This window comes from Pygocentrus nattereri, chromosome 4, assembly GCF_015220715.1.
Source record: "Pygocentrus nattereri isolate fPygNat1 chromosome 4, fPygNat1.pri, whole genome shotgun sequence".
Taxonomy (NCBI): domain Eukaryota; kingdom Metazoa; phylum Chordata; class Actinopteri; order Characiformes; family Serrasalmidae; genus Pygocentrus; species Pygocentrus nattereri.
The window spans coordinates 25,727,526-25,754,066 of NC_051214.1; the positions used below are offsets into that span (position 1 = coordinate 25,727,526).

The 26,541-nt window shown below is 41.2% G+C and overlaps 1 protein-coding gene across 6 annotated transcripts in view; it reads right to left on the bottom strand.

Annotated features, from left to right (window-relative positions):
* Positions 1–26,541, bottom strand: part of lnx1 (ligand of numb-protein X 1) — an 84,075-nt gene that overhangs the window by 20,627 nt on the left and 36,907 nt on the right. For 3 of the 6 annotated variants that reach the window (XM_017688015.2, XM_017688007.2, XM_037538220.1), the window contains 4 exons: positions 15,462–15,715; positions 11,876–12,031; positions 5,122–5,330; positions 1,893–2,294 (listed from right to left, as the gene is read on the bottom strand). In XM_017688015.2, coding sequence (XP_017543504.2) covers positions 1,893–2,294; positions 5,122–5,330; positions 11,876–12,031; positions 15,462–15,715 — 1,021 coding nt within the window. The remainder of the gene's footprint in view (positions 1–1,892; positions 2,295–5,121; positions 5,331–11,875; positions 12,032–15,461; positions 15,716–26,541) is intronic. The other 3 variants (XM_017688023.2, XM_037538221.1, XM_037538219.1) reach the window with 2 other exon arrangements.

Here is a 26,541-nt window from a genome sequence, read left to right on the forward strand (position 1 = left end):
GACATTACATCAAAGTTGGATCAGCCTGTAGTGTGTTTTTCACTTTAATTTTGTGTGTGACTCCAAATCCAGGCCTCCATTGATTAATAAATTTGATTTCCATTGATGATGTTTTTGTTGTCAGCACATTCAACTTTGTACAAAACAAAGTATTCAATGAGAATATTTCATTCATTCAGATCTAGGATGTGTTATTTGAGTGTTCTCTTTATTTTTTTGAGCAGTGTGTATATATATATATATATATATATATATATATATATATATATATATAATCATCGTCGTCGTTAACCGCTTAATCCAGATAGGGTCGCAGTAGCAGTTGGGAGAGCAGAGAATCCCAAATGACCCTGTCCCCCGCAACTTCCTCCAGCTCATTCCCAGGATGCCAAGCCACTCACAGGCCAACTTGGAGATGTAATCCCTCCAGCGGGTCCTAGGATGACCCCGGGGTCTGGTATACCCCCACCGGGAGGCGTCCAGGGGGCATCCAAATCAGAGGCCCAAACCACCTCAGCTGGCTCCTCTCAATGCGGAGGAGTAGCGGCTCTACTCCGAGCTCCTCCCAGATGGCCGAGCTCCTCACCCTATCAAATAGAGTGTAGCCTGCCACCCTGGGAATAAAGCTCATTTCCGCTGCTTGTATTTGCGATCTCATTCTTTCGGTCATTACCCACAGCTCATGACCATAGGTGAGGGTCGGGATGTAGACTGACCAGTAAACAGAGAGCTTTGCCTTATGGCTCAGCTCCCTCTTCACCATTACAGTCCGGTACAGTGACCGCATTACTGCTGCCCCTGTCCCAGCCTGCAGCCGATCTCACGATCTCTCTTCGCATCACTCGTGAACAAGACCCCGAGATACTTAAACTCCTCCACCTGGGGCAAGTCCTTTCCCCTTCCTGGAGTGGGCATGCCATTTGGAGGTGCTGATCCGCATACCAACCGTTTTACACTCAGCTGCAAACCGCTCCAGTGAGCGCTGGAGGCATCCATGTAATTCAGCCAAAAGAACAACATCGTCTGCAAATAGCAGAGACGTCACCCTCTGGCCTCCACACATAATGCCCAAACGGGGGCCTCCCAGAGTTAATCAGATGGCAAGGAAAACTGATGGTCAGGCCCAGTAGGGTCAGATGGTGATCAGTTGACAGATCAGCACCTCTCTTTACCCGAGTGTCCAAAACATATGGTCCCAAGTCAGATGAAACGACAACAAAGTCGATCATTGACCTCTGACCCAAGGAGCTCTGGTACCATGTACACTTATGAACATCAAGTTCATAACTCAAATCACTCAAGTTCATATGCGTGTGAAGGCAGATGAGCGAATACTTTTAGAAATGTAGTGCATCAGTTTTAGAGGTACAGTAATAAAAACAGCTTGTTAAATAATTGTTATTATGTTATGTTATGTATTATCTGTTGTCATGTATAACTTGTCAGCCACACTGTACTCCATTCATCATTGGTGAGCTTCTAACCACTGAATCAGATATTAGTTGAGTAGGGGACCATTTACAATGAAATTACACTGGCTTGTTTTATGTATCGTGGTTGGTTAGTGTAGTGGGTAACACCTCTGCCTTGTAGACTGGGGTTCAATCCCCACCTGGGCAAGCACCCTATACTAATAAGAGTCCTTGGGCAAGACTCCTAACACTGCCTTGGCCTTCCTATGTAAAATGATCAAATTGTAAGTCGTTCTGTGTAAGAGAATCAGCCAAATGCCAAAAAAAAATAAATCTTATATCACAATTATGCTTTCCATGGTATTTATAAGACTCGATGTAGTGACTGGATCACCTGTCAGATTCCTAGAGTTGGGAGACTCTAAAGCTGCACATTCTCATTCTATCATTCCTTAATAATGGCCTTTGACTCTCACTCACCTGTATTAGCAGTGCGGCATGTTCAGGGGCTCCATATCTCAGATCGTGGCCATTAATGGCTAGCACGCGGTCGTCCACATGCAGGCGTCCATCGCGGGCAGCCAGGCCACCCTCTAACAGGTGGAAGATGAAGACGCCGTGTTCTTCGGGCCGCCGAACCAGCTTGATGCCCAGCTGCTCGTCAGGCGCCCCTTTCACCAGCACCACATGCAGGCTGTCGTCTCGGACTGTGGGGCCAGAGCCCGGGTACAGCTCACCCGGCCCGGGAACATGGTGGTGGTGGTGAGAACGGTAGCGGTGGCGTTGCTCACGGAGAACAGTCAGTCTCAGCAAAGTGCAAGGCTGCTTTAGAGCAGCCAGGGCATAGCAGTGTGGGACGTTGGTTATATCAATACCGTTCACCTGGGGGAAATAAACAGAGAGAGAAGCTAAGATGACAAGTCACCACAACCTAGCCATCGACAGGAGCAGACAAAGGGATGGAAGGAGAGAGTGTGAGAGAGTGAGGTAGAGAAAAGGATGAAGTGAGGTAAGCAGGGAGAAAGGAAGACAAAAAGAGGCAGAGATGGATTGTAAGTACATTTACATCAGAAGACTGATCATCTGTCTTCATATGGTTGTAGAATAAGAAGAGACAGTATGAATATAGGAGAGACGTTTGAGTACTTCTGGTGAGGCTTCTGTTCTAAATATTAAGGACTAAGTTTCCCTCTTTTGATGACCATAGGGAGTACTCAAGAGAGGACTGAGGTATAGGAAAGAGATAAGGTGGTCCTGGGGTACAAAAACCTCATCATGGGAAACAGAGGGAAGAGATAGAAAAGTACAGGATGTTACATGGGAAGTACACTTCAATGGTACAACCTATAAGCCTACAAAAAACTGCATCTTTCAGGGAACAAAGGCTATCACCAGAGTTGAACTCTTACTCCATACACCCCATCTTGACTCCAGGCGTTTTAGGTTTTTTTCTTAGTTTATGAAAAGGTACAAATATGCACTTTTTCCCCGGGGAAGTGAAAAGTGTAGCTTTAAAGCTACACTAAGGCACACAGTTGCACTATAAGCATTATGGTGTGCCTTCAAGGGTGTATTTACATTGCTTGTACAACGAGAGACTAAAATTTGCCAAGACTGTACATTTTTTTCTGACAGTGAAGAAACTTGGCAAACTTAAGTTATTTCAAAGCTCCATATTGTTAATTTTGCTCTTTGCTCTGATGGCTCACATTCATTCAAGTGACCTCTATATGTCATATCCTTCACACACAGCTGCCCTGAAAGAATCCACATGCACATACTGTATTTATTCTTCATGTTAGCTGCTGCTGACACTGCATCATGACCACAGTCATGATGGCCACATGCTGGATATGTATCTGATCTAGAAGCACGTAAGAAAGTGACTCAAATCTGTTTCTAAAAAAACAAACAAACAGATTTTTGTGCTCTGGAAAAATCTGATTTGTACAACTTTAATCCTGTCATGTGAATACAGTATTGTAGTACTCAAGTCTGGTCTCAGTGGTAAACAGAGCTGAGCTTTGGCTCTGTAATTTGATAGAAACGTAAATAGAAGTCTTCGTGAAATTTCAGTGTGGGATGAACCATGCTGAGTTAACAGCCTCTTAACAGTTACACATTCTCCCTCACACCTGAATTCGACAGCCTTGCATGTGATGTTTAGCCTACTGTATTGCCAACTGACTGTTGATAAACATACTCAAATGCACACGTTTGCACCCATAAATATACATATCTAAATGCCGCGTTGGGTCCAGCTGGGCATGTCAACAGTGCTGCCGTTTCAGGGCGGTCAACATCGTTGCTGGACTGCATTCAGTACCATTACAGAGTGGCAGTTTAGGAAAGATACTGTCCCACATTATACTATTTCAAGAATACTATACTCAGAAAGTGGGATGGTATTATATAATGGAAAGAAATGCAGTGACCCACACTCATGCATGTGTGATCCTAAAAATTCATCACCCATACAATACAACTGAAATTGTTCACATGTGGATCTTGACTGCACATGGCAGATGTGAAGATGTATCGCCTCAGATCGAGAACAGCAGACAACGTGGCATCTAAGTATGCATATATATGGCAAACACTTGGCAGTAAAGTAATAAGCAGAGGTGAACAATTTCAAGTTTTGTGGGAACTATATTGTCTCTATACCACCACTCACTGCAAACAGGATGAGCTGTTCCACACAGTTAACTAGGACAGTAAGCAGGGACATGGGAAGGTGCTGCCATTTTATGCAGCTTATCTGTGACATGACCAATGATATAAAGCAAAGTTTTTATCATGTTTAATTTGCTTAAAAAATATTTATTTTTTTCTAATTTACATCTAAAAGACCATGTCATACTTTGTTATAATGAGGCAAGAGGCAATATACACATATAATAGACACATCAGACCATGCTTGCATCCTCTCCCTGCTCTCTCACATTGACTATCTTTATGCAAATTATTTGAATGGTGACCAATAAGACTGTTGATATGTGGCCGGGAAACCAATTGTGTCACGCCCACAGCCACATGGTTAGATTTACCACTGAAGTGCACTCTGAGTTCATAAATGGATCATAAACCATCTGTTTATGATTCATTTTGCTAGTTTGAAGGCTTTAGCTTGACTTTCTGCTTTGTCTAAAAAAATCTGAAGATATCTTGATGTAATTTTAATGCAATTTGTTATATATATTCGGAGCAGGCACTGGATAGATTAATTTAGAGAGCATTAAATGCCAAACTTTCAATCCATAATAAATCAGTGTTTGTGAGTAGAAATGCATTTTTCGGTAATTTGTAGTGGAAGTCAAGGGCTACAATTTGAGAGGTTTGGTCTTGACCTGGTCTCCTACCCATTTAGACTTGGTCATGGTGTTGGGATTGACAAAGGTGGTCTTAACTACAGCTCTGTGTGGAAAGACTGTGAAGGACTTTTGAGGTGTTATATCAGTGATGAACTGAGGAAAAGATGTAAACACAAATCAGGAGCTTTTCTCACACACCAACCTCCCACCACTCTGCCAAACAGATGGCAAAACGCATGACGCCACATGCATTCCAGGCTATTATTCACACCTACTGTATAGTGATGTAATTTCAGACCTCCCTTTATCTCTCTCTCTCTCTCTCGCTCTCTCTCACACACACACACACACACACACACACACACACACACACACACACACACACACACACACACCTTAAGGATCATGTCTCCAGGCAGCAGTCTCCCATCCCGGGCGATGACTCCCTCCCTGTAAATGTCCTGAATGAGGATGCGTACGAGTGGCGTCTCATTGCCCCCGACGATGCTGATGGCCAGTGGCTCACAGGGGTCAGGTCGAGTGATCTTAACGGTGGTGACCTCACCATCTGGGATGAGATGGTGGCGCTGAGGCAGAGCAAACACTGCAGATGCAAAGGGAAAAAAGAGAAAGCATTCAGAGTTTCTGCTTACCAATAAAATAGTGGCATCTAACTAAATTAACACATGCGGGAAACACAGAAAGGCTGGGACAAGAACATGAGCAGCTGGGAGATCGGTCGAGGAATCAGAGGAAGAATGAATGAAAGAAAAGATGACAGGAGAGACAGAGGGATGAATGTTGAAACTGAAGAATTAGTTTTGAACAGATGCACAGTGAAACTGAACTTGGCAGGCAGCGCAGTCAAGCAGTCTGTTTCCTTATACACTCACCGGCCACTTTATTAGGTACACTTGTTTAGTTGCTTGTTAACACAAATAGCTAATCAGCCAATCACATGGCTGCAACTCAATTCATTTCTGCATGTAGAGGTGGTCAAGACAACTTGCTGAAGTGCAAACCGAGCATCAGAATGGGGAAGAAAGGTGATTTAAATGACTTTGAACATGGCATGGTTGTTGGTGATGGTTGTTGGTGCCAGACGGGCTGGTCTGAGTATTTCAGAAACCGCTGATCTGCTGGGATTTTCACGCACAACCATCTCTAGGGTTTACAGAGAATGGTCAGAAAAAGAGAAAATATCCAGTGAGCGGCAGTTGTGTGGACGGAAATGCCTTGTTGATGTGAGAGGTCAGAGGAGAATGGGCAGACTGGTTCGAGATGATAGAAAGGCAACAGCAACTCAAATAACCAACCAAAATCTCTGAGGAATGTTTCCAACACCTTGTTGAAAGTTTGCCACGAAGAATTAAGGCAGTTCTGAAGGCAAAAAGGGGGTCCAACCTTTTACTAGCAAGGTGTACCTAATAAAGTGCCCAGTGAGTGTATTCACAGAGGAAATGAAGCTGTTTCTTGTTCGTCTCCCGACCAGGCTTTTGATTTAAAGCAGCAGAACAGACAAACTCAAATGAGAAAGCTTCATTTACGGAATGAAGTCATTGTGGAGTTATGAAATCATCCTTTCTTTGTAACTTCAGTGTATAGATTATTTTATTGTACAAGCTGTATTATTACATAGATGAGGCAAGCTCAGTCTTGTGACTATAATCCATGTATAAGATGTTGTCATGGATCATACCCCGGGGCTGCCCTGGCCCTGTTCTAGAACCTTCCAGCTCTGCTTTAACCCTTAGTCCTGAATCCTATGCCTCTTTCTGTCACTGTCGCACTGGCTCTTCTCTAGAACCATCTGATGCTATTCAACAGCATTCTGGCTCATTCATGCCCCTACCTGAACCTTTTGACTCTGATGCCATCTTATCCCTGTTCTAGATCAGGTTTTAGAACTTTATGACTCTGTTCTGCCCCTTTTCTTGAGCATTCTGGCTCTGCCCTGTCCCTGTTCTTGAACCTTCTTATTCTGATCTGTCTCTGGTCTAGAACTTTCTGGTTCCACTCCCTCACTCACTATGTGCACTCGTGTCTGGTTGTAATGTCATCTCAATTGTATAACTACTTCCAGTTGTGTTAGCATGTCTTTTCGAAGTCTTGTACGTGTTGGCTATATTTCTCACTATTTCCGGGTGTTTATAGCATTTCCTTTCTCTCCAGGTGTTCTGGAAAACTCTGGTCTGTGCTTTCAAGCTAGCCAGCTTTTATTTATGGATGCCTGTCTGTCTTACCAGTATGATTAAAAATGCCTATATAAATAGAGTGTTCATTTTCATCCAAGTGCCTTAGGCCTCCATTTGTTACAGAGGTGAGCTCGAAAAAAAACCCAAAAAACCACTCACTCAAATCTCAACCTCTTCCCTTTCTGTGGAGCTCTAACAACCTCCAATGATTGACAGGGGTCTTTATTTGCAGGTCTTCCCTCTGCAGAATGGGGTGTCATTAGGCATAACACTGGTATGTAACTACGTATATACACAGTTTATGTGTGTAAATGTGTGTGTATGCTTATAGACATGTATTCAGCACATTGTGGAGTACAAATCATCCGAGAATGAGTGAAAATACATGATGTGGCCATTTTTTTGAAACCCACAAGGACAGACATTCAGTTTTTGTTTGTTTGCTTGTTGATAAAGCAACAAACTAAGTAACTAAACAATAAATACCAACTTTTTATTGCAAAAGTCATAATATTTCCTATTGCTTATTGAAGTTAAGGGTAGGATTAGAATAGTAATACAGAAATACAGAAGTCAATATTACACAAAAATAGGAATACAAATAGTGTTAGAATGTGATCAAATCAAATCGCTGCATTAGCAGCAATACAGCTAACATGCCACAGTAATGGTAACCACCATTATACTGAGAATACATTTATACTTGTACAGCATTAATAGACATTTAGCTAACAGCATGGGTTAAATATGAGTGGACATTTATTTAATGGTGCAGATTAAATATGAATGGGCCACTTTGCTCTGTAGAAGTAATGGCCTTCTGATAAACACTTGTTAGTCAGTCTATTGCCTGTGGTGTTTGTGTTTGCAGACATCTCTCTGGTTTGGGTCTCTCTCTCTCTCTCTCTCTCTCTCTTGATTTTCTCATGCTGCAGTTTCTCTGTCCTAAAGTCAATATTTTCTCTTCATCGCCTCTGATCGCTTGCAGGGCGAGAAAAAGCAGAGCTCATTACTTCAGTGACCAGGGGCTTTTATGTAACACAAACACGCACATCCTATACCTTCTCATCTGTCTATATTTCAAGCACTTATTCTGTCCCCAGACCCACTTTGTCTTGCTCTTTCCATTTCATTCACCTTGTTTTATTCAGTCTGAAGATGATGGGCTCTTTCTGCGGTCAGCAAAGAGAGACAAAGCCTCTGGGCAGGGGGGTCAGTGGGCCGAGGAAGCCAGTCAGGGGTAGTCAGTGGTAAGACTAAGAAACACACACACACACACGCACACACACACAGTCTCTCCACTCCCTTCAATTCCTCTCTTCTGCATCCTTTTCCATCCATGATATAGTCTTTGTCTGTGTCGTTGTCTATGGTTGTGATATCATCCCAGTTTCTGTATAAGTTGCATTAGCTTGATCTGCAGAGGCTTGGATTGCTCTGTTACTTTTACTGTTTCTTGTTTCCTGATGTTCATAGTGTTTCCTCATCTCCTGGTAATTGTAGAGTGGCCTGTATTTTCAACCTAGTGTGTTTATAGACCTTACCTTTCAACCTCAGCCTGTGTTTATGGATGCCTGTGTTAACCCTGATTGTCTGCCCCCTGACCCTTTTACTGTTTCTGACCAGGATGACTGGAAATGCCCTGTGTGCTTATATCCAAGCACCTACTATGTATAACTACTAGGAAGCTATTAGTGCCATGTACCATGATGCACATGTGCATTTTCCTACTGTTTTTTTAATGTAAAGTTGGCTGCTGGTATGTGCAGTAAAGGAAAGTACTGAATGAACAGTAAAACCTACGACAGCAATTTAGGGCCACAGTTAAGTAGACTTCAAGAATAAAGTGAGAATATTTCAAGATATGGTATCATATTTTGAGAATAAAGTCATAATATTTAGAGATAAAAAGTCATACAGTATATTTCGAGTATACAGTCATATTTTCGAGAATAAAATCATAATATTTTGAGAATAAAGTAATATTTTGAGATAAAAAGTCATAGGGTGTAACGGCGGGGAGCGATGAGGCAGACGCATACGCTGAGATAAACGACTTTTATTGAGGGCAAATCCAGGGTCGTGGTCATGACAGTCCAGGTTCAGGTAGTCAATACGAAGAGCAAGAGGGACAGACATGACAAAGATGTCACGCCTCCGACAGATCCTGTCAGTGTTAAGAACTCCATCTCCCAAGTTACATTGGGAGAACACGTGACCTCAGACTTTCCAACAGCTTCAGAATCCAGAGCAGACTCCATTTCCTAGGAGACTCTGAGTGATCACAGCTTTGGCGATCAGCCACGCACCTGGTTCCGATCACAATCACCGGATTACTGACTTTCCACACCTGTGTTAGGTGATCACATGACTAGCTAAGATGCTACTTAAGCTAGGGCTTTAGCTAGCTCTCATTGTGAGGTATTGTTTTTTCTGTGCTTTTCCTGAGTCTTCCTATTTTGTTTTTTTTTTCTGTACATTTGCACCTTGAATTTTGCCTTGCCTTGTTTGCCTGTTTTTGGATACCTGGTTTTGACCTTTTTGCTTGGTTTGATTACCTCATGTATTGGATTATCCTTCTGCTTTTGTCTGCCTGGTGTCATGATCACTCTGGTGATCATATGTACGGTTTTGGTCTCGACCCATGCCTGCCTCTGGACTTCCCCACTGTTTTACGTAAATAAATCCAGTCATTTCACTAACATCTGCATTTGTCTGACTGATACTGAATTCTTACAAAAGAACAAAGAAATCCAAGTACTTAACAGAACATCCAACACATCAAACAATCAGCACGATCAAACAAAGACCAACGGAAACTAGAGGCAAACACAGGACTTAAATAATCACAGGGATGACGAAGGACAGGTGGGAAACAGGTGAAACAAATCAGGGGTGGAGTCAAGAAGACAAGGGGGCAGGACTGAACATGGAAGATCAAAAGTAAACAAAAAAGCAAATGGAGGAATGGGAGGAGCCAGTCGTGACACAGGGTATGATATTTTGAAAATAAAGTCATACTTTTTACAAACATTACAATGACCTACTGTTAAGATATTTACAGTCATATGTAAAAGTTTGGACAGCCCAGGCCAAATGATATGTTTTATTAATTAAATAAGTGAACACATCCTCTACAGAGGACACCCTTCTGCACACTTTAATGCAAAATTAGTGATTATTTGTAACATTGCACGTTATGTTGTTTTTTCCAATATGTTAAACTTAGCAAATAAATAGAAATTACTATAAAATCTACAGAAGAATGCCCTATATATATATTTGCTAACTTATTTTCACTTAAAAAAGAAAATCAAGAAAATATGCAGTCTTACCAGGGGTTTCCAAACACATGATTGTCTATATCTAATAAGTATATTAGCTGTGTAGCTGTGTATTAGTCAGGCTAGTTTTGCCTGCAAAAGGTCACAGTATACCCTGTATGTAGACTAGACTATCGCCTATATGTGGCCTGTTCTGCAGCTAGGCTTTCAGTGGCTTCTGATGTTATCCTCTCTCTCTCTCTCTCTCACTCTCTCTCTGATCAGGCTGAGCCTTATGCCAGACCCATCTGCATTATTAAAGGAACATATGCTTTAGCTACGCTGTACCCAGGCCATCACCCACTGACACACTCACTGACACACACACACACCCACACACACACAGTACACAGCTTAAAGAAATTATATGATATTTCCTATAAAAAGCTATGGAGTAACAGAAATTCAGGGGAGAATCATGCCTAAATCCTCTTCTCCTCTCAGTCTAACATCCAAAACATTTCTGATCTCTTCTGTCCTCCATTCCTGTGATGAAGTTTTCACACCCCACCACTAAACCTTCTCCTCCCTGTTCGTCAGCTCTGTCCGCAAGTCCTACTTTTCATCAAAGGGGGTGTAGTACTCAGGTGTGTAGCCCCCTTATAGAATTTAAGTACAAAAAATTATAAATATCTAAGAAGAAAAGATATTTATATATAGATATATACACAGACTATGAATATACACATATATTGCACTATTCCAATGTACAGTTGTACAGTAATAAGTTATGAAATAAAACTATGAAATATGCTGTTGTACACATTCCATGTGTGCAGTTAGTCTGAGGTAGACAATAAATGAGATGCAGGTACTCAGGGATAGAATACTGATATAGAAATCTTCCAGATTATACAAGATATGTATATAAGATGTACAAGATGTCAATCTATATGTGCAAGTATAGATTTGCCAGGTTGAAGGCACAGAGGATCAGAGTGAGTCTGATGAGATGTGGATTGTTCATGGAGATGATGGTTCAGAGGTGCAGTGACAGCGCTACTGACTGTTCAGCAGCTTGATGGCCCAGGGGAAGAAACTCGGAACAGGCTGGTTCTGGACTTCATGCTTCTGTAATATTCTGAAGACATGATCCAGAGGTGCAAAATATAATGTAACATATGGGTCATGTAGTCATATACTGTATATGACTATATATATGACTATATATATGACTATATATATATATATATATATATATATGTATATATATATACACATGTTGTATATATGACTATATATAAATATTAGATTTTTCCCAAATTTGTTATCCACAATAACTGAGCATTAAATTGTGCAGAAGTGTGTTGTCGGTAGAGGATGTGTTGACCTGTGATGTGACCAGGGGTGCCCAAATTTTAGCACACAACTGTATAAGGGTCTAAGTCTAACCATAATCCTAGATCTCACCTTAACCTCTGTATCCAAAAAGACCCAGTTTTACTTTTTACGTTGTAAACAGCGAATCGTGTCGCTTTTGTAAAAAAGCACTTTACAAGGTCCTGACACTGTAGATCTGATTCTCTTTGGCTTTCCTACAAAGTCAGAACATTTTTCTGAAAAATAAACACACACACACACACACACACACACACACACACACACACACACACACACACACACAAACTCACCCTCTTGTGGTATGTTGGCATTTCTGAGGTTGTCCCTCTCCTCTGTGCCATCATTGGCCACGGCTGTGCCGCTTTTGGTGCGTCTGAGGACGCTGAATGCTCGGTTTAAACGCCGGAATGAGCGGCTCCGTACTGATGAGCGGTCAAAGTTGCGGACTGTATGGGACAGAGATAGAGAGACAGGGCAGTGAGAGAAAGGAAGAGTGTCTGAACATGCCTGGGCTTGTCCAGATCTAACCCAGGACAGCCAGTTAGCTGCCTAGAGAAGAACATGCCCACCCAGTAACAGCCAATCATAAGCCAGGACAAACCACTGCATCAAACAAGGCCTGCATTGCTCTATTACTGTACAGACTGCCTGGACTCAGCTCTGCTGACCCTACTGCAGTACATTACAGCTATCAAGCCATATCTCATGGTTAGACAATACTACTCAATTTCTGTTTATTAGATATTGACTTAATACAAATGCAGGTGTTAAATAATTAAAATAGCTTATTATTAGGCCTAGAACTATAGGAATCATAATGCCTGTGTTTTTACACAAACGCATTAAGATTACTGATAATAAAAATAACACTTAGCAGTAGTGCTTTTCTCAAAAGAAATGGAAGTATTAATACTTGGATAACCAGAGAAAAGGTCACCACTGAGTATGTGTGTTCCTGTGTGTTGTCATGCATTTATTTAAGTTTGTGTGGACAGTTTCAGAGAAATGGAGGTCAGTTCTACACTGCCTATTCAAAGTTTGGGGCAACTTAACTTTTCAGAATGTTTTTTAAAGAAATGAGCATGTATACTTTGACCGGTATAACATGTTAAATAGAAAGCTGTACAGATTTGTTTGTTTATTTATTTAGTTAGTTAGTTAGTTAATTCTTTTTTATTGCAAAACCTGCAAAATTGGCAAAAGTCCTACACTGGAAACAGTGCCATGCCCCACATATACTCGTCCCTCGTTGTGATTTGAGCACTCAAACCTTTAAGCTGCCTTTAAACCAGTCAAAACAATATGTGGTTTTAACAGTCGTTTTGGTGAAAATATATCTAATTACTATTTAGATAAAATGTACTCTTAACAGCAAGGAAGACACTTTGATTAAAACAGATCCAAGTGCTGCACAATAGAGACAAAATAACAGTAATTATTTGGCTTAAACCTCTAATTTTCTAAATTAACGGAAAAACACTAGCAAAAATGACTTGAAAGACTTTATTCCTAAACTTTTCCAAGTGACGCAATATCCATTTTTGACCCCCCATCTCTCTCTCTCTCTCTGTGTCTCTCTCTCTCTGTGTCTCTCTCTCTCTCTTTGATGTGTAGAACTCTGACAGTAGCACTCCTTTTAAAAGCATAGTCCAGGCCAGGGCCGGACAGCTCACACCACCGCAGTGCCACACAGCCTTGCCTACCAAAGCTTAAAGTGCTGCTGCAGCACCATTTCCTGTCCCCACTGGCCAGCAGCGTGTTGCAGGGAGGACGTCAGAGAGCGTAACACCGTGGCTCTAACCTACAGTTCAGCAGGAGGAGACGCAGACCTAATGAAGTTTTCATGAAGGCAATCTGCCTGTCTCTCTCTCTCTCTCTCTCTCTCTCTCTCTCTCTCTCTCTTTCTCTCTCTCTCTCTCTCTCTCTCTCTCTCTCTCTCTCTCTCTCTCTGTCATTTGCTCATTGTCTGTAACCTCCATCTGGTCTGGGTGCATCGCTCTTTATCTCTCTCTCTCTCTCTGTTCTCTCCATCTGTTCCTCTCTGTCATTTGTATCTCTTCTCTTTTTCTGACAGAAGGTCTTACTGTAGATGTGATAAATCTTCTTGTGAACGCTGGTGAAGGAGGTTCCTCGTGGGCCAGTAGGTGGGATGGAGGGGAGTTTGATTTTTAGCAGAAAATGATATATGTGGGTCACAAAGGATGACTTTGCACAAATGGATGAGAAAACCAGGACAGAGTGGGAGACAGTGCGTGCGTGTGTGTGTGTGTATGTGTTTGTGGGCTGCTTGTAAAGTCTGCATCAACATGCTTCACTATATCAGTTTACACTAATGTGTAAACACACAACGCACAAGCACGTGCACATACTCCACCTGTCAAAAGTTTGGGGACACCTTACCTTCTTTTCAAATGTGATTTTTCTTGTTGTTATTTTATTTTATTTAACTCCTTTTCTCCTATTCCGCTACTGTTTAAAGCATATATTATTCAGCAATGAAATGGTATTTGAAATAACTATAGATACAAAAGTTATAAAAATGCGTGATAAAACATCTGGAGCCACCAGCAGGTCTTGAAGATTTAAGCGAGCTAACCAGCTGAAAGTTTTTAGTGTTGACATCACAACAAGGGTTTCTAATGTGAGGGTGGGGAAATGTATCCAAAGCAATCCTCTATCACCAAATAGTAGCCACGTTTACATGCAGCCTAATAATCCGTTAATAATCTGACTAATAGCTTGGAATAGAATACGTCCATGTAAACACTCCAATGGGAATAGTTTAGTCCGATTGAGGCCATTCATTTCTATCCGATTGAACGAGGTAGGTAATCATGTAAATAATCTGTTAAATAGAACAATAATAGCCATGTAAATGTCTGTATCTGATTACATTCCCAATCGGAATGTGTAAATACATTCTGCGCATGTGCGTCGCGTCATAGCAGAAGCAGAGACCTCATAAACCGGCTCTGGTAGATGTTTATAACATTCAACATTGCGGAGCACAAACTGGTCTGCAGAGGAGAAGTTCATGCTCTGGTCTTTAAAAGAAAGGAGTTGGGATGGACGCCCAGCTTATGTGTCTCAGAGAATGACGTCTACCTCTCGGCCTTCTTTAATAAGGGCATGTGAAGGAGGTTTTCCTCCTTTTATCATGATATTCAGTCCGATATCATTTAAAAGAAATTAAAAACTCCAGCGCGCCAACTGGAAACTCATCTCACTCGGACTGGATCTCATGTGATGCTTGTTGTCATGGTAACGTTTACTTTAAGCGCTACTGCACATCGTTTTGGATCAGATTACTTGTAAATGAAGATTTTCCCTTGTTGAGTAGAGTGAGCATATAAACACCTCAATCTGCATCTGCAGGCAGAATCTATTCATTCGGATTGGCAAAAATCTTTGCATGTAAACACAGTATTCACACTGTACTGAACTAAATACAGTTAAAAAGGACCAATTATGCTACTTTTTAATGACATATGCAGTTGGCTAGTGTTCATTAAGTATGGATGATAACCACAATATGCTTAGGAAAGCATCCTGTTTATCATGATAACAAAATATAAGCATATATCATGATGATAAAATATCATCATACAGACATCACAGTGTCAAAGTAACATGGTGACTGGACCAGTAAAAATGGTTCAAAATGAAAGCTAAGACTGTTTATAGCTCTTGTGATTCTATATTTAAGAGATGAATTGAAACAGCTTTCCTAAGAATAGAGATAATATGTTAAGTTATTGCAAACCGACAAAAAAACATATTAACTTTAATTAGAAAGTGTCCCTGATCGTTTGATAGGTAGTGTATTTATAGACATGAATAAACAAACACACACAAACGGTTGGTGCGCTCACTCACACTCACTCTTCTTGGAATTGCAGCGTGCTGCCAGGCTGGTGGTGCTGCCTGATTGGCTGGTGTCCTCCATGCTGGGCTCGTATGCAGGGTTGACCAGGCCAGGCTCATCAGACAGCAGGGCCACAGCGCTGGAGCCCGAGCCATCACCGGACAACGTGGCCACGGCCAGCTCCGACGTGCTGTCAGTACAGTCTCCTTCTTGAGAGCGACGCTTCCTTTCAGCCGACAGGCCATAGTGTGACGCTCCTTTACACCTGCACCCATACATACACACACATGGTTCAGCAAAGCACCAGAACATATATTACAGAGTTCAAACTCACTCAAACAACTCAAACTCATTTCACCCCTTACCCTAAATGTAGTCAGTCAGCCAAGACATGTTCGGTGTCTGACGTTTGCTTTTATAACTTTGTGTTTTGAAGCTTAATGGTTAATGGAGCTAAGAAGTAAAGCAAGCATATTGCTGTTGTCAGAAGAAAACATGTTATCTTCATATTTATGTTATCTGTCATATTTCAGTTTTTGACATAGTTCGAAAAAACATGTTGCTTTTTACACTGTGTGTAAATTTCATGAAGAATGCACCAAAAGAAATGGCCCAAAATGACTTGGAAAAAGTATGGTTTCATAGACTTACATTAAAAGCAAATTAGGTTTTTCCTTCTCCTGTAAAGTTATACTGTTTTAGGCATAACCTGAAAGTGGGACATTAGAGCTCAGCAATACTTCATTATGCTAGGATGTGCAAGCTAAAAATCAAGATGCCAAGAATGCTTGCCTTTCACTCTCGGTCCAAGCAACATAAGCTAATGCATGGGCACAAATTAAGGAAGAACATTTAGAACAACAAAAAGTATTTGGTGTTCTTAAAATATATATGTATATTTATTTATTTATTTTTGAGATTTCCAGGTAGACGTCCCCTCATGGACTAGCATTTCTGAAGACAGAAGGACAAAGTGGTTATGTTAATATTGTGTCATTTGTGTTCATTTCAGAGTAATTCGCAATAGAGAGGATGCTCTGAGGTCAAAATTCCAAATCAAAAGCTACAGTCCTCATCAGTTAAACCTCATTAATTAGAATTGCAGCACATGCCTAAATCTCATCTCAAACTTGCCTCAAGCCATATTGAGTTGTTATGTAATCTCAAAAAGAATTCCTTATGTTGTTTCTGACACAGTTTAGCCTATTCTTATCTTTATAAATGGACAAAGGAATGTTGCATTGCCAAAAGCCTGTTTTATGGCCAGTTCATTGTGGCTTGAGGCACACGTGTGGCATGCATTACCCTAACTGGTGGGTTCTATGCTTTATTTACTTGGTAACCATATTAGCCATGTAGCTCCAGTGAAAAACCTCAAAACATGTCTTATCTGATTGAATATATTTGTAGTACAAGAGAAATTGTGTAATTTTATTATTTTTTTTGCTGAACTATTCCTTTAAACCCTTAACTGGCCTTTAAGTAACGTTGTATTACACACTTCTATAACCTAAGAATAGCTCTGCCAGTTTGCACTGCAGTCCCTGTAGTTACTGAATTATAAGCCTTGGTATGTAAAAAGCCTGGGATTTTAAGGAGTTAAACAGTTCTGAGTTGTATCCTGTACAGTGTATCAAACAGCAGTTAAAATGTCAGTAGAGTTGTACGTCTGTGCGTCTGTATTCATTGTTCATTCAGCTCCCTCCCCTCTACATGTGTTTACACTGGGGTAGCACAGCTGACAGATTAAGCAGCGCTGTCGCAGGAGATGGAGGATTGGAACTGAAGGCGAGCAAACTGGATTCGCTCCACTGATCGCAGGATACTAACACACAGACAGACACACAGAAGGAATATTAAATTTCCGGGGCATTTAAACGCATTTCCAATGAGGCCGTATTACAATCACATGAATTATCACACCTGTATGCACAAACACAGTTGTGTGAGTGACACATGCGAGCTAATATACTTGAACTAATATACACAAACCCACAAATGTCACAATGCCATTAAATATTCATACGGGAACAGAATAACAAGGCCACTAGACTATTGAAACATTAGACTCTGCATCACATAGAGATGAGTGTGTTGAATACTAACAGGTAACTCACTGAACCCTGTGTGTGTGTCCGTGTCTGCACTTTAATTTGCCTTCTTGATGTGGACAGTTTTGGCTGCATCTCTTCAGCAGACTGCAAAATGCTCGTATACAACAGAGGTAGGAAGAGTGACATGAACCTTAATGAAATAATGACCTTTGTGATCATTTTGCAAAGCAGTGCAGATGCTGTCACCAGTGTAACATAATGAAATCTTAGCATGATGCTAAGAGGCTGATACATGCTCTTGTTTGCTCACAACTCGACTATTGTAATGTGCTGTTTGCTTGCTTGCCAAAGCTGGTGACTGATGAGCTGCAGTTCATCCACAACACTGCAGCCAGCATCCATTACGGAATGTCTATACGTTCTCTACGAACCAGCATTGCAAGCCCCCTACAGGTCACCCTGCCAGCAAAACTGAAATCAGAATTTGAATCAGAATTTTTTAAAGAATACGATCAAATACAATATCACATCAACTTTGTTATCATATTAACTAGAACAATGTTGGCTCTGTGTGTGTGTGTGAAATGCTGAGACTCTGTGTTGAGAGGAGGGGCGACAACCACCCGCTGTGAATTCAGACCTCTCCACAAAGATGGCCGTGTCGAAATAGAACCATGTCGAAATGTAGAACAGCCTCCATTAAATATTTAAACACGATAAAATTACATTTAAACACAATAAAAGCACTTTCAGAAATATTAAGTGCTTACTTATATACAAACACAAAAACAGTTCACTTTATGTTTTTTACATCAAATTTTCCCAAAAATATATTCCACCAATGTCACAGAAGAAAAAAAAAAGGTATGGATCAACTAAATGAGGCCCAAAACAGTTGTCATGATTGGCTCGTCCCACTCTTCCATGTGCTCTTGTTTACTTTTCAGTCCTGTCCACGTGCATTTGTGTTTACCTCACTGTCCTGCCCCCTTGTTTCGTGACTCTGTCCCTGATTGTTTCCACCTGTTTTCCGCCTGTCCCTCATCATCTCTGTGATATCTAAGCCCTGTGTTTTCCTGATTTGGTCTTTGTTTGATGTATGGTTTGCGCTGAATGTATTGTTTGATATGTATTCTTGTGTAGTGTCTTTACAGTCTGTGTTTATTTAAGTCTGTCCCTCCTGCTCTCCGTGTTGGCTCACAGACCCTGGACCGTCTGAACCATAACCCTGGATTTGCCCCCAATAAATCTCGCTTTTCTCCGCATATGCGTCCGCCTCATCATCACTCCCCAGTGTTACAACAGTCTACTGAGAGTTCATGTACCAAAAGTACATTAAGAAAAGATGTGATGAGACAACTTTTCGTTTTTTATGCACAGAAAAATTTACCAATTAAGACTCGACAGGCATTAGTACATACCTTTATGAAGCTGCTAAAGACTAAACCATTTCAAACTTTTTCATGGTTTTTCCTTTTTTTACTGCAAATGTTGCTTCCACTTTCTGTCTTTTATTGTTAGTATTTCTATTATTATTATTATTGTTGTTGTTGTTGTTGTTGTTGTTGTTTTTATTCTGAATTTAGGATGTATTCATGTTTTGATATTGCATATTTTTAGCACCTTCGATATTCTTGAGGTGTTCAAAAACTCCAGCAGCACTGCTGTGTCTGATCCACTCATACCAGCACAACACACACTAACACACCACCACCACTACGTCAAAGTCACTGTAGTGCTGAGAATGACTCACCACCCAAATAACCCCTGCTTTGTGGTGGTCCTGTGGGGGGTCCTGACCACTGATGTTTATTGTATGCAGTATGCAGAGCTTTTAATGTTATGGCTGATTGTTGTATGTAACTGTGTAAATGTAACTAGTTAAACCTTCCTCTGTATACTGAGCTACCTGTTGCCAACGGTGACGCTGTCTGGTTTTTCAGAGCACAAAGTTCAGCTCATGTACCATGACAGTCTGTCTGGTTTAGAGTACAGATTCCAAACACAACAGCAAAAACAATCAGCCACAGGTGTGTGGGCAAGAAATCACACTCAGAGAAAGAGAAATGAATGGATGGATGGATGGCTCGATTGTTGCAGACAAAAGCGAACAGCCCGCAGAGACTCGGCCCACGGCTCAGGGGATTCAGCCTGATATGAAGTGCCGTTCTGTCTCACTTTACATGGCAGTCTATTCCTTCATGGACCATTTGAGAGAGAGCGAGAGAGAGAGAGAGAGAGAGAGAGAGAGAGAGAAAGAGAAAAGCAGGGAAACCAAATTAAAGGACAAGACACAAAAGGAGAGAAAAAAAGAAAGGCAGAGAGAGAAAGGGAGACAGAAAAGAGAGACAGACACAAACAAGCAAATGAGAGCATGAGAGAAAAAAGAGATTAGATAGATAGACAGATAGATCGACGGACGGATGGACGGACAGACAGATAGATAGATAGTCCCATCCTTGTATAGAATAACTGATTCTCCTGTGTGCACTCAATAACTGCCCTGCCTGCAACACAATAAAGACCTTTGCTTCCATTACTGTTCTATTTAAGAAGCACAGAATATTCAGCTCAAAGAAAACCTACAGAACATTCTAGAAACAGAAAAACAAATGATTAAAGATAATTTAAAAAAGATTATTATGTGGAAGAGAAGGCTTTATTTCTATTTCATTAATTTATTGCACATTCCTTGAGCATGAAAACAGAACTTTTTTAAACAATAATAGCAAAGCAAAGCAAAATAGCCACAGTTATACTAATAAAATCTATAATATATATATATATATATATATATATACACATTTTTTTTTCTTTTTTGACATAATTTGACAATGCCTGTTGCTCCTTATATTAGATGTAAATTTCATGATGAATGGGCCAAAAGAAATAGCCCAAAATGACTTGTTAAAAAGTCAGGTTCCATTGTCTTACATTTACTTCTCCTGTAAAGTTACCATTTGGAGATATGAGGTCATGTTCCAACAACAGCGATGTTGTTTTTAAATCAAATGATTCATCATGCTGTACCATTTAAAAAAACAAAAGTAGTATTTTCCTGTACTCTTTGATCGAAGTGTAAAGACTCCCCCTGTGAAATGAGACCCTCCCTGATTCCTTGTTTCACTAGGAAATACATTACAGGAAGAAATTTCATTACGATTTCCCGTTCATATAGACTATAAAGGACAGCCTGCAGTGTAACGATTCTAATTTAGCTGAGATAAGTCGCTCTGAAGAGAAAGCTGAATGGACTTTATTTTAATCTAAGTCACTAAAAAGCTCCGACATAGCCGAGAGCCTGGGATCCACTCATCAAAAACAATTATCATGATTAGTGGTAGAAGCAGCATAACACAACACTACAGAGCCACTACACAGTTAAAGTGATCTGAACCCATTAATACACTGTTATTAGCTCATTGGCCCACATGTAGGGCTAGAATTACAGAAACACAGCAAACTGTGGTCTCGACAAAATGTATTTTTGGTATTACATGCTAGTCTTGCTGTTTTCCAGCCAAGATGAATCTCTCTCTCTCTCTCTCTCTCTCTCTCTCTCTCTCTCTCTCTCTCTCTCTCCCCTCCTCTCTCTGATGCACCTGGACTAAAATACAGCTGTGACTGTGGAAACGCTTAAATATACCCTCTTTTGCAAGTGAGAGGACTTTTTTTTTTTAAAGCTTAAACTCTGCAGACCAACTTTTGCCATCTCATCCAGACACTTTGTTGAAAACACAAAAACTTTTCCCTTTGCTTTTTCCTAAGCAAAACTTTTAAATGGGCTTAATAACGAGAATGTCATCAAGTGTGCTTTAGGGAGATTGAGCTTCACCGAGCTTTGGACGTGATAAATTGAGGGCACATCTTAATCTGACACATTGCACAGCCGTTTCTAGGACGAGGTGTGTCTTAAACTTTGAGACCAGAATAATACACATTGTTCTCCGGCGACGCTGCACGGTATTAATAAACCATCTCAAAATAGAATTATAGATTATGGATCAGTTTTGGGCGGCACGGTGGCGTGGTGGGTAGTGCTGTCGCCTCACAGCGAGGAGGGCCTGGGTTCGATTCCCCGACCGGGCGGCCAGGGTCCTCTCTGTGTGGAGTTTGCATGTTCTCCCCGTGTCTGCGTGGGTTTCCTCCGGGTTCTCCAGTTTCCGCCCACAGTCCAAAGACATGCAGTCAGGCCAATTGGACATGCTAAATTGCCCCTAGGTGTGAGTGTGTGAGTGACTGTCTGTGTCTGTCTGTCTGCCCTGCGACGGACTGGCGACCTGTCCAGGGTGTCTCCTGCCTTCCGCCCGAAGACTGCTGGGATAGGCTCCGGCACCCCCCGCGACCCTGACGGAGAAGCGGCTTAGAAAATGGATGGATGGATGGATCAGTTTTGACTTTAAGGCTAAAATCAGCAAGTTGAAATAACTTACGCCGATCAGGCATAAACCATGACCACCGCCATCATCTCAGCACTGCAGTAACACTGATGTAGCGGTGGTGTGTTTTCGTGTGTGTTGTGCTGGTCTGAGCGGATCTGCAGCTGAAGTTTTTAAACACCTCAGTGTCACTGCTGGACTGAGAATAGTCCACCAACCAAAAATATCCAGCCAAAAGGGTCCTGCGGGCAGCGTCCTGTGACCACTGACGAAGGACTAGAGGATGACCAATGCAAACTGCAGCAGCAGATGAGCTCTCGTCTCTGACTTTACATCTACACGGTGGACTGATTAGGTAGGAGTGTCTAATAGAGTGGACAGTAAGTGGACACAGTGTTTAAAAACTCTGGCAACACTGCTGTGTCTGATCCACTTAGACCAGCACAACACACACTAACAAACCACAGCCACGCCAGTGTTACTGCAGTGCTGAGAATGATCCACTGCCCAAATAGTACCTGCTCTGTGAGGGTCCATGGGGGTCCTGACCACTGAAGAACAGGGTAAAAGGGGGCTAACAAAGTATCAGAGAAACAGATGGACTACAGTCTGTAACTGTAGAACTACAAAGTGCACCTATACAGTAAGTGGAGCTGAAAAAATGGACAATGAGTGCAGAAACAAGGAGGTGGTCATAATGTTATACCTGATTGGTGTATAAATACAGTAATGTTACTCAGCATCATGTCAGCAGATGATTATGGTGAAACACTGGAGATCAAACTCAATTCCTGCAGCAGTAGTGATTAAAAAACAACAACAAAATAAATCGAAACGTGTCTAATGTCAGCTTTTAGAAGCATTATGAATGAAGTAGCACGAGCAGCTCATACTAAGAGAAGCTTTAAGCTCATTAACGCTACTGTTATGACGCAGACAGACAAAAACTTGAGCTTCTCTGAATGAGCAATACAATATACTTCCGACAGACAGGCCTTGCAGGGTAATGAGTCCCTCTGGAGTTGCTTGGAGCCAACAGAGCTGATGGAAATAAAGCTAATGCTAATAGTGCTTACAGAGCTCTTCAGGGCAGGACTGGTTCTTGCTTTAAGCAGGGGTCCAACAGCCCTATCCTGGCGGTTTGGAGTGCAGTGAAATGTGGTGGTTTTCCTGCTCAAACACACCTGGTTATAACTAGTGAGGTGGATCAGGTGTGTTTGTGTGAAAAAAAACACTATATTCTGCTGGATACCAGCACTTGAGACGCCTGCTTTGTGTCAGATATGCAGCCGCTGTGAGTTGTGTTTCATAAAATATCCTATGATCACATTGTTGATGGCTTTGTTTCCATATTTCATTATATTTTAGATTAGTTTTATTGTATTTACCCAGCATTTCTAAACCTTTTATCCTCATTAGAATGAATTGATTTGGATGGGAGTCCTTCAGATGTTCAGAAACAGCCCTGCCTGTTGGTGCAGTAAAAGAAAAGAAAAAGCACTAAAACGAATGAAGAAGAGAGTTTCTCTTTCTATAAGTATTCAAATCACGCTACCTTCACATATTGCATCGTGCGTGTGAGAAGCTTTGCATTTGTGAGGCTGTATTAGAGTACAATTAGCACACTCAATACACAAAAGAATAATTATGTATTTACTGTGTGTGAGTTTATGTGACTCTCCTAGAGCAGTTCCCCTGGAATAGCAGCATTATTACCCATATTAAGGCAATTAAGGCTCCAAAACATGTAATATTACATCTAACACCAGCAGGAAATTCAGGGCAGAAAGAGAGGATGAGGAAGGGAGTGAGAGTAGAGAGAGAAGCACAATGGTCTCATCTGTTCCTTCATTAAGGGGCTTAGGCTGATGTTAATTAAAATCGGCTTCTCCACTTAGAGATAAAGAAGCAAGCTGCTGTCCGAACCTTTCAGCTACATCTACCACTCCTCACAATTGGCCTGCGTCATGATCTTTACCTGTTCACCCGTGTCAGTAGGCTTCTCCAGCAGCGTCCACACAGGTAACAACATAAATTTGGCTGTTCCCCCCACAAAATGGACCAAACATGCACACTGACATATTTAACACTGACCCAAAAGATGTAAAGAAAAGTCTGGAAAACTGCAGCAGGAGCAAAAGGAGGCCTGAAGAGGGGAGACCATGGTACACGGCAATGTTCTCACTTGTTCTAATGAACTTCATTTTAATGGAGACAGACTTGGCAAGTGTGAACATGCTGTATTTTTATTTCTGCAGATTTTAGATCATGCATAGCAGCGAATTAGCGAACAGGAACTTTTGATTCACATAATAACGTGAAAGCTACACTACAGGACAAATCGATGGAAGCAAGCTGTGATTTTTGAAGAATATTTTAGTTATGCTTCATTGCTTTGCAGTACTATAGTGCCTTATCACCAGTGCTAACAAGGGTGTGTAATTTGATGAGTTATTTCTCGCCGGCAGCCTTATTGAAAAGTACAAAGAAATTCTGTGAAAAGCACAAATTCTTAACCTTTAATTAATGTGACATTTGTTGAGGCTGAGGCGGAAGTCAGCTTCTCATTCTCCAGCTTCTTGGTTGAATTTTCCCGTTCCACCTTAAATGGTGCCTGAGATGCCAAAATGTAACTGCTGCGCGATTTAAGGTGGAACGGGAAAATTCAAACAAGAAGATGGCGAACGAGAAGCGCTCACTTTGTGACGTTACGATGAAACGTATCAGGAGACCAGCTGGAGTGATTATGAATGCAAATAAGTTCACTCATCTCCTAATGATCAATGTTTGTCTGAAATCTTTCTCTCTGTCTATTCATTAGCAACTAGCTAGCTGTTACTGTTTTCTGCTATGGTACAGCTTTACTTTACTTTATTTTTCTCCCTGAGCTCCACTTATGCTGTTTGTGTGGTTTTCTATACCAATAATAATGATCATGATTAATCCAACCCTTTTTTATCCCTCAGAAAACAGTAAACATGCTGTTGTGGGTTGTTGTGTCAAATGAGCTCTGTTCTGATTGGCTGACCTGTATTGCATTTAAAAACAGTCCAGGCTGAAACACTTCTTATAATTTCAACGAGAATGGGTGGGGCTACTGGGTGGGGCTACTGTTGTAGGCTGAATAGGTGGATACATGTAAATGCACTGGTTTTCGTGACATGACGGAAAGAGTCGTTCAGCATTCAAAACAGTCTATTTTACGACCAGCAGTCTGCATGCCAAGCTTCGGGCTTAAAGGGTGAATTAGCAGTTCTACATTAACTCCAGCGTTTAATATGGTTTATTGGTAAAACTGTGTTAGAAAGCAGAGCTTTATTTACTGCAAATGAGGGTGATTTTATTTTTACCCAAAAAACTGCTGTGGAGCCGTAACAGGGCAGTAAAAGGGCCACATGCAGCTCTGGAGCCGCATGTTGCCGACCCCGGGATAGATGATTGCAAGTAATGAGCACACTTGTGTAGCTTTACTGTCTGAAATAGTTTAGTACCATCACAAATTCTGTTCCCTATAACAGTGTTCTATATAGGAATCTAGATTTTCTAATGTGGGTTTAGTGATTAGTCAACCATTTAGGACACAGACTGTCTGTTCATCCGTCAGTTTGTCCCTGCCTATTTCTATTTCTTTTTAATGTGAATAGGTGGATCTAAACTCAGGGGGAATAAGTACAATACAAATGTAAGTTATTGGCCCTTTGATAATCAGTTGTACGTTACTGCGGATATTTTTTATCTATGTCGATGAACATGTTACTGTCTCTTATATATCATCTCTTATAAAATTGTCCCATTTATTTCCACAAAGTTGCCTCCTGCTTGGCCTGCAGTATACGTAACCATGTTATACAATTGGATGTGTATTACTAGTCCAGATGTCACACACACACTCTTACGCATGTGCGCATACACTGTACATGTGGTCTCTGAGAGCCACACTGAGAGCCATATGGGAGTACAGCAGGGCAGAGAGCCACACTGAGAGAGATTAAAACACACGCGCACTGTTCCACTCCTCTCTCTCCATGTTGCAAACCCACCCCCTTTCTTTCATCTCACTCCCCCACTCCCTCCATCCCTGATACTTCACCCCCTCCCAGTATCCATAACGCTACTCTGTCCATCCTTTAATTATTCCCCAGGATCCTACCCATCTCTTTCTGCTCTTTCTTTGGGTGAATACACCGTTCTTTACTCTCTCTCCATTGCTTGATCAGTTGCAGGGCTATAGGGCTCCATCCTTCTATCTCTGATACCTTTGTGTACAGAAAGAGCAACGATTTTATATCTTCTATTATATTGTTTACATGCCATGTTTGTTTTTAATTGATCAGCCAATATTTAAATCTTTGTCTTCCTTGTTTAATGTCTATGTCTCTGGTCATTTGTATATGAGCTCCACTAGACTACACAGTAAAACATGTAAAAAGAGCAGTGGTTTCTGAGACTTACATAGATGAAGAACAATGATTTTTGGTTAGCTGCATCTTAATTATAATAAAATGATGTGGAGATTGCATTTAGCAACTGTAGCCAGTCAGCAGCCTGTCCATGTTGTCCACCCTCACGCTGATATATATACAAACACATAGACATACAGACACACACCACACACATACACTAACAGCAGGTCATGTAGGAAGAGAACAGAGTGAAGG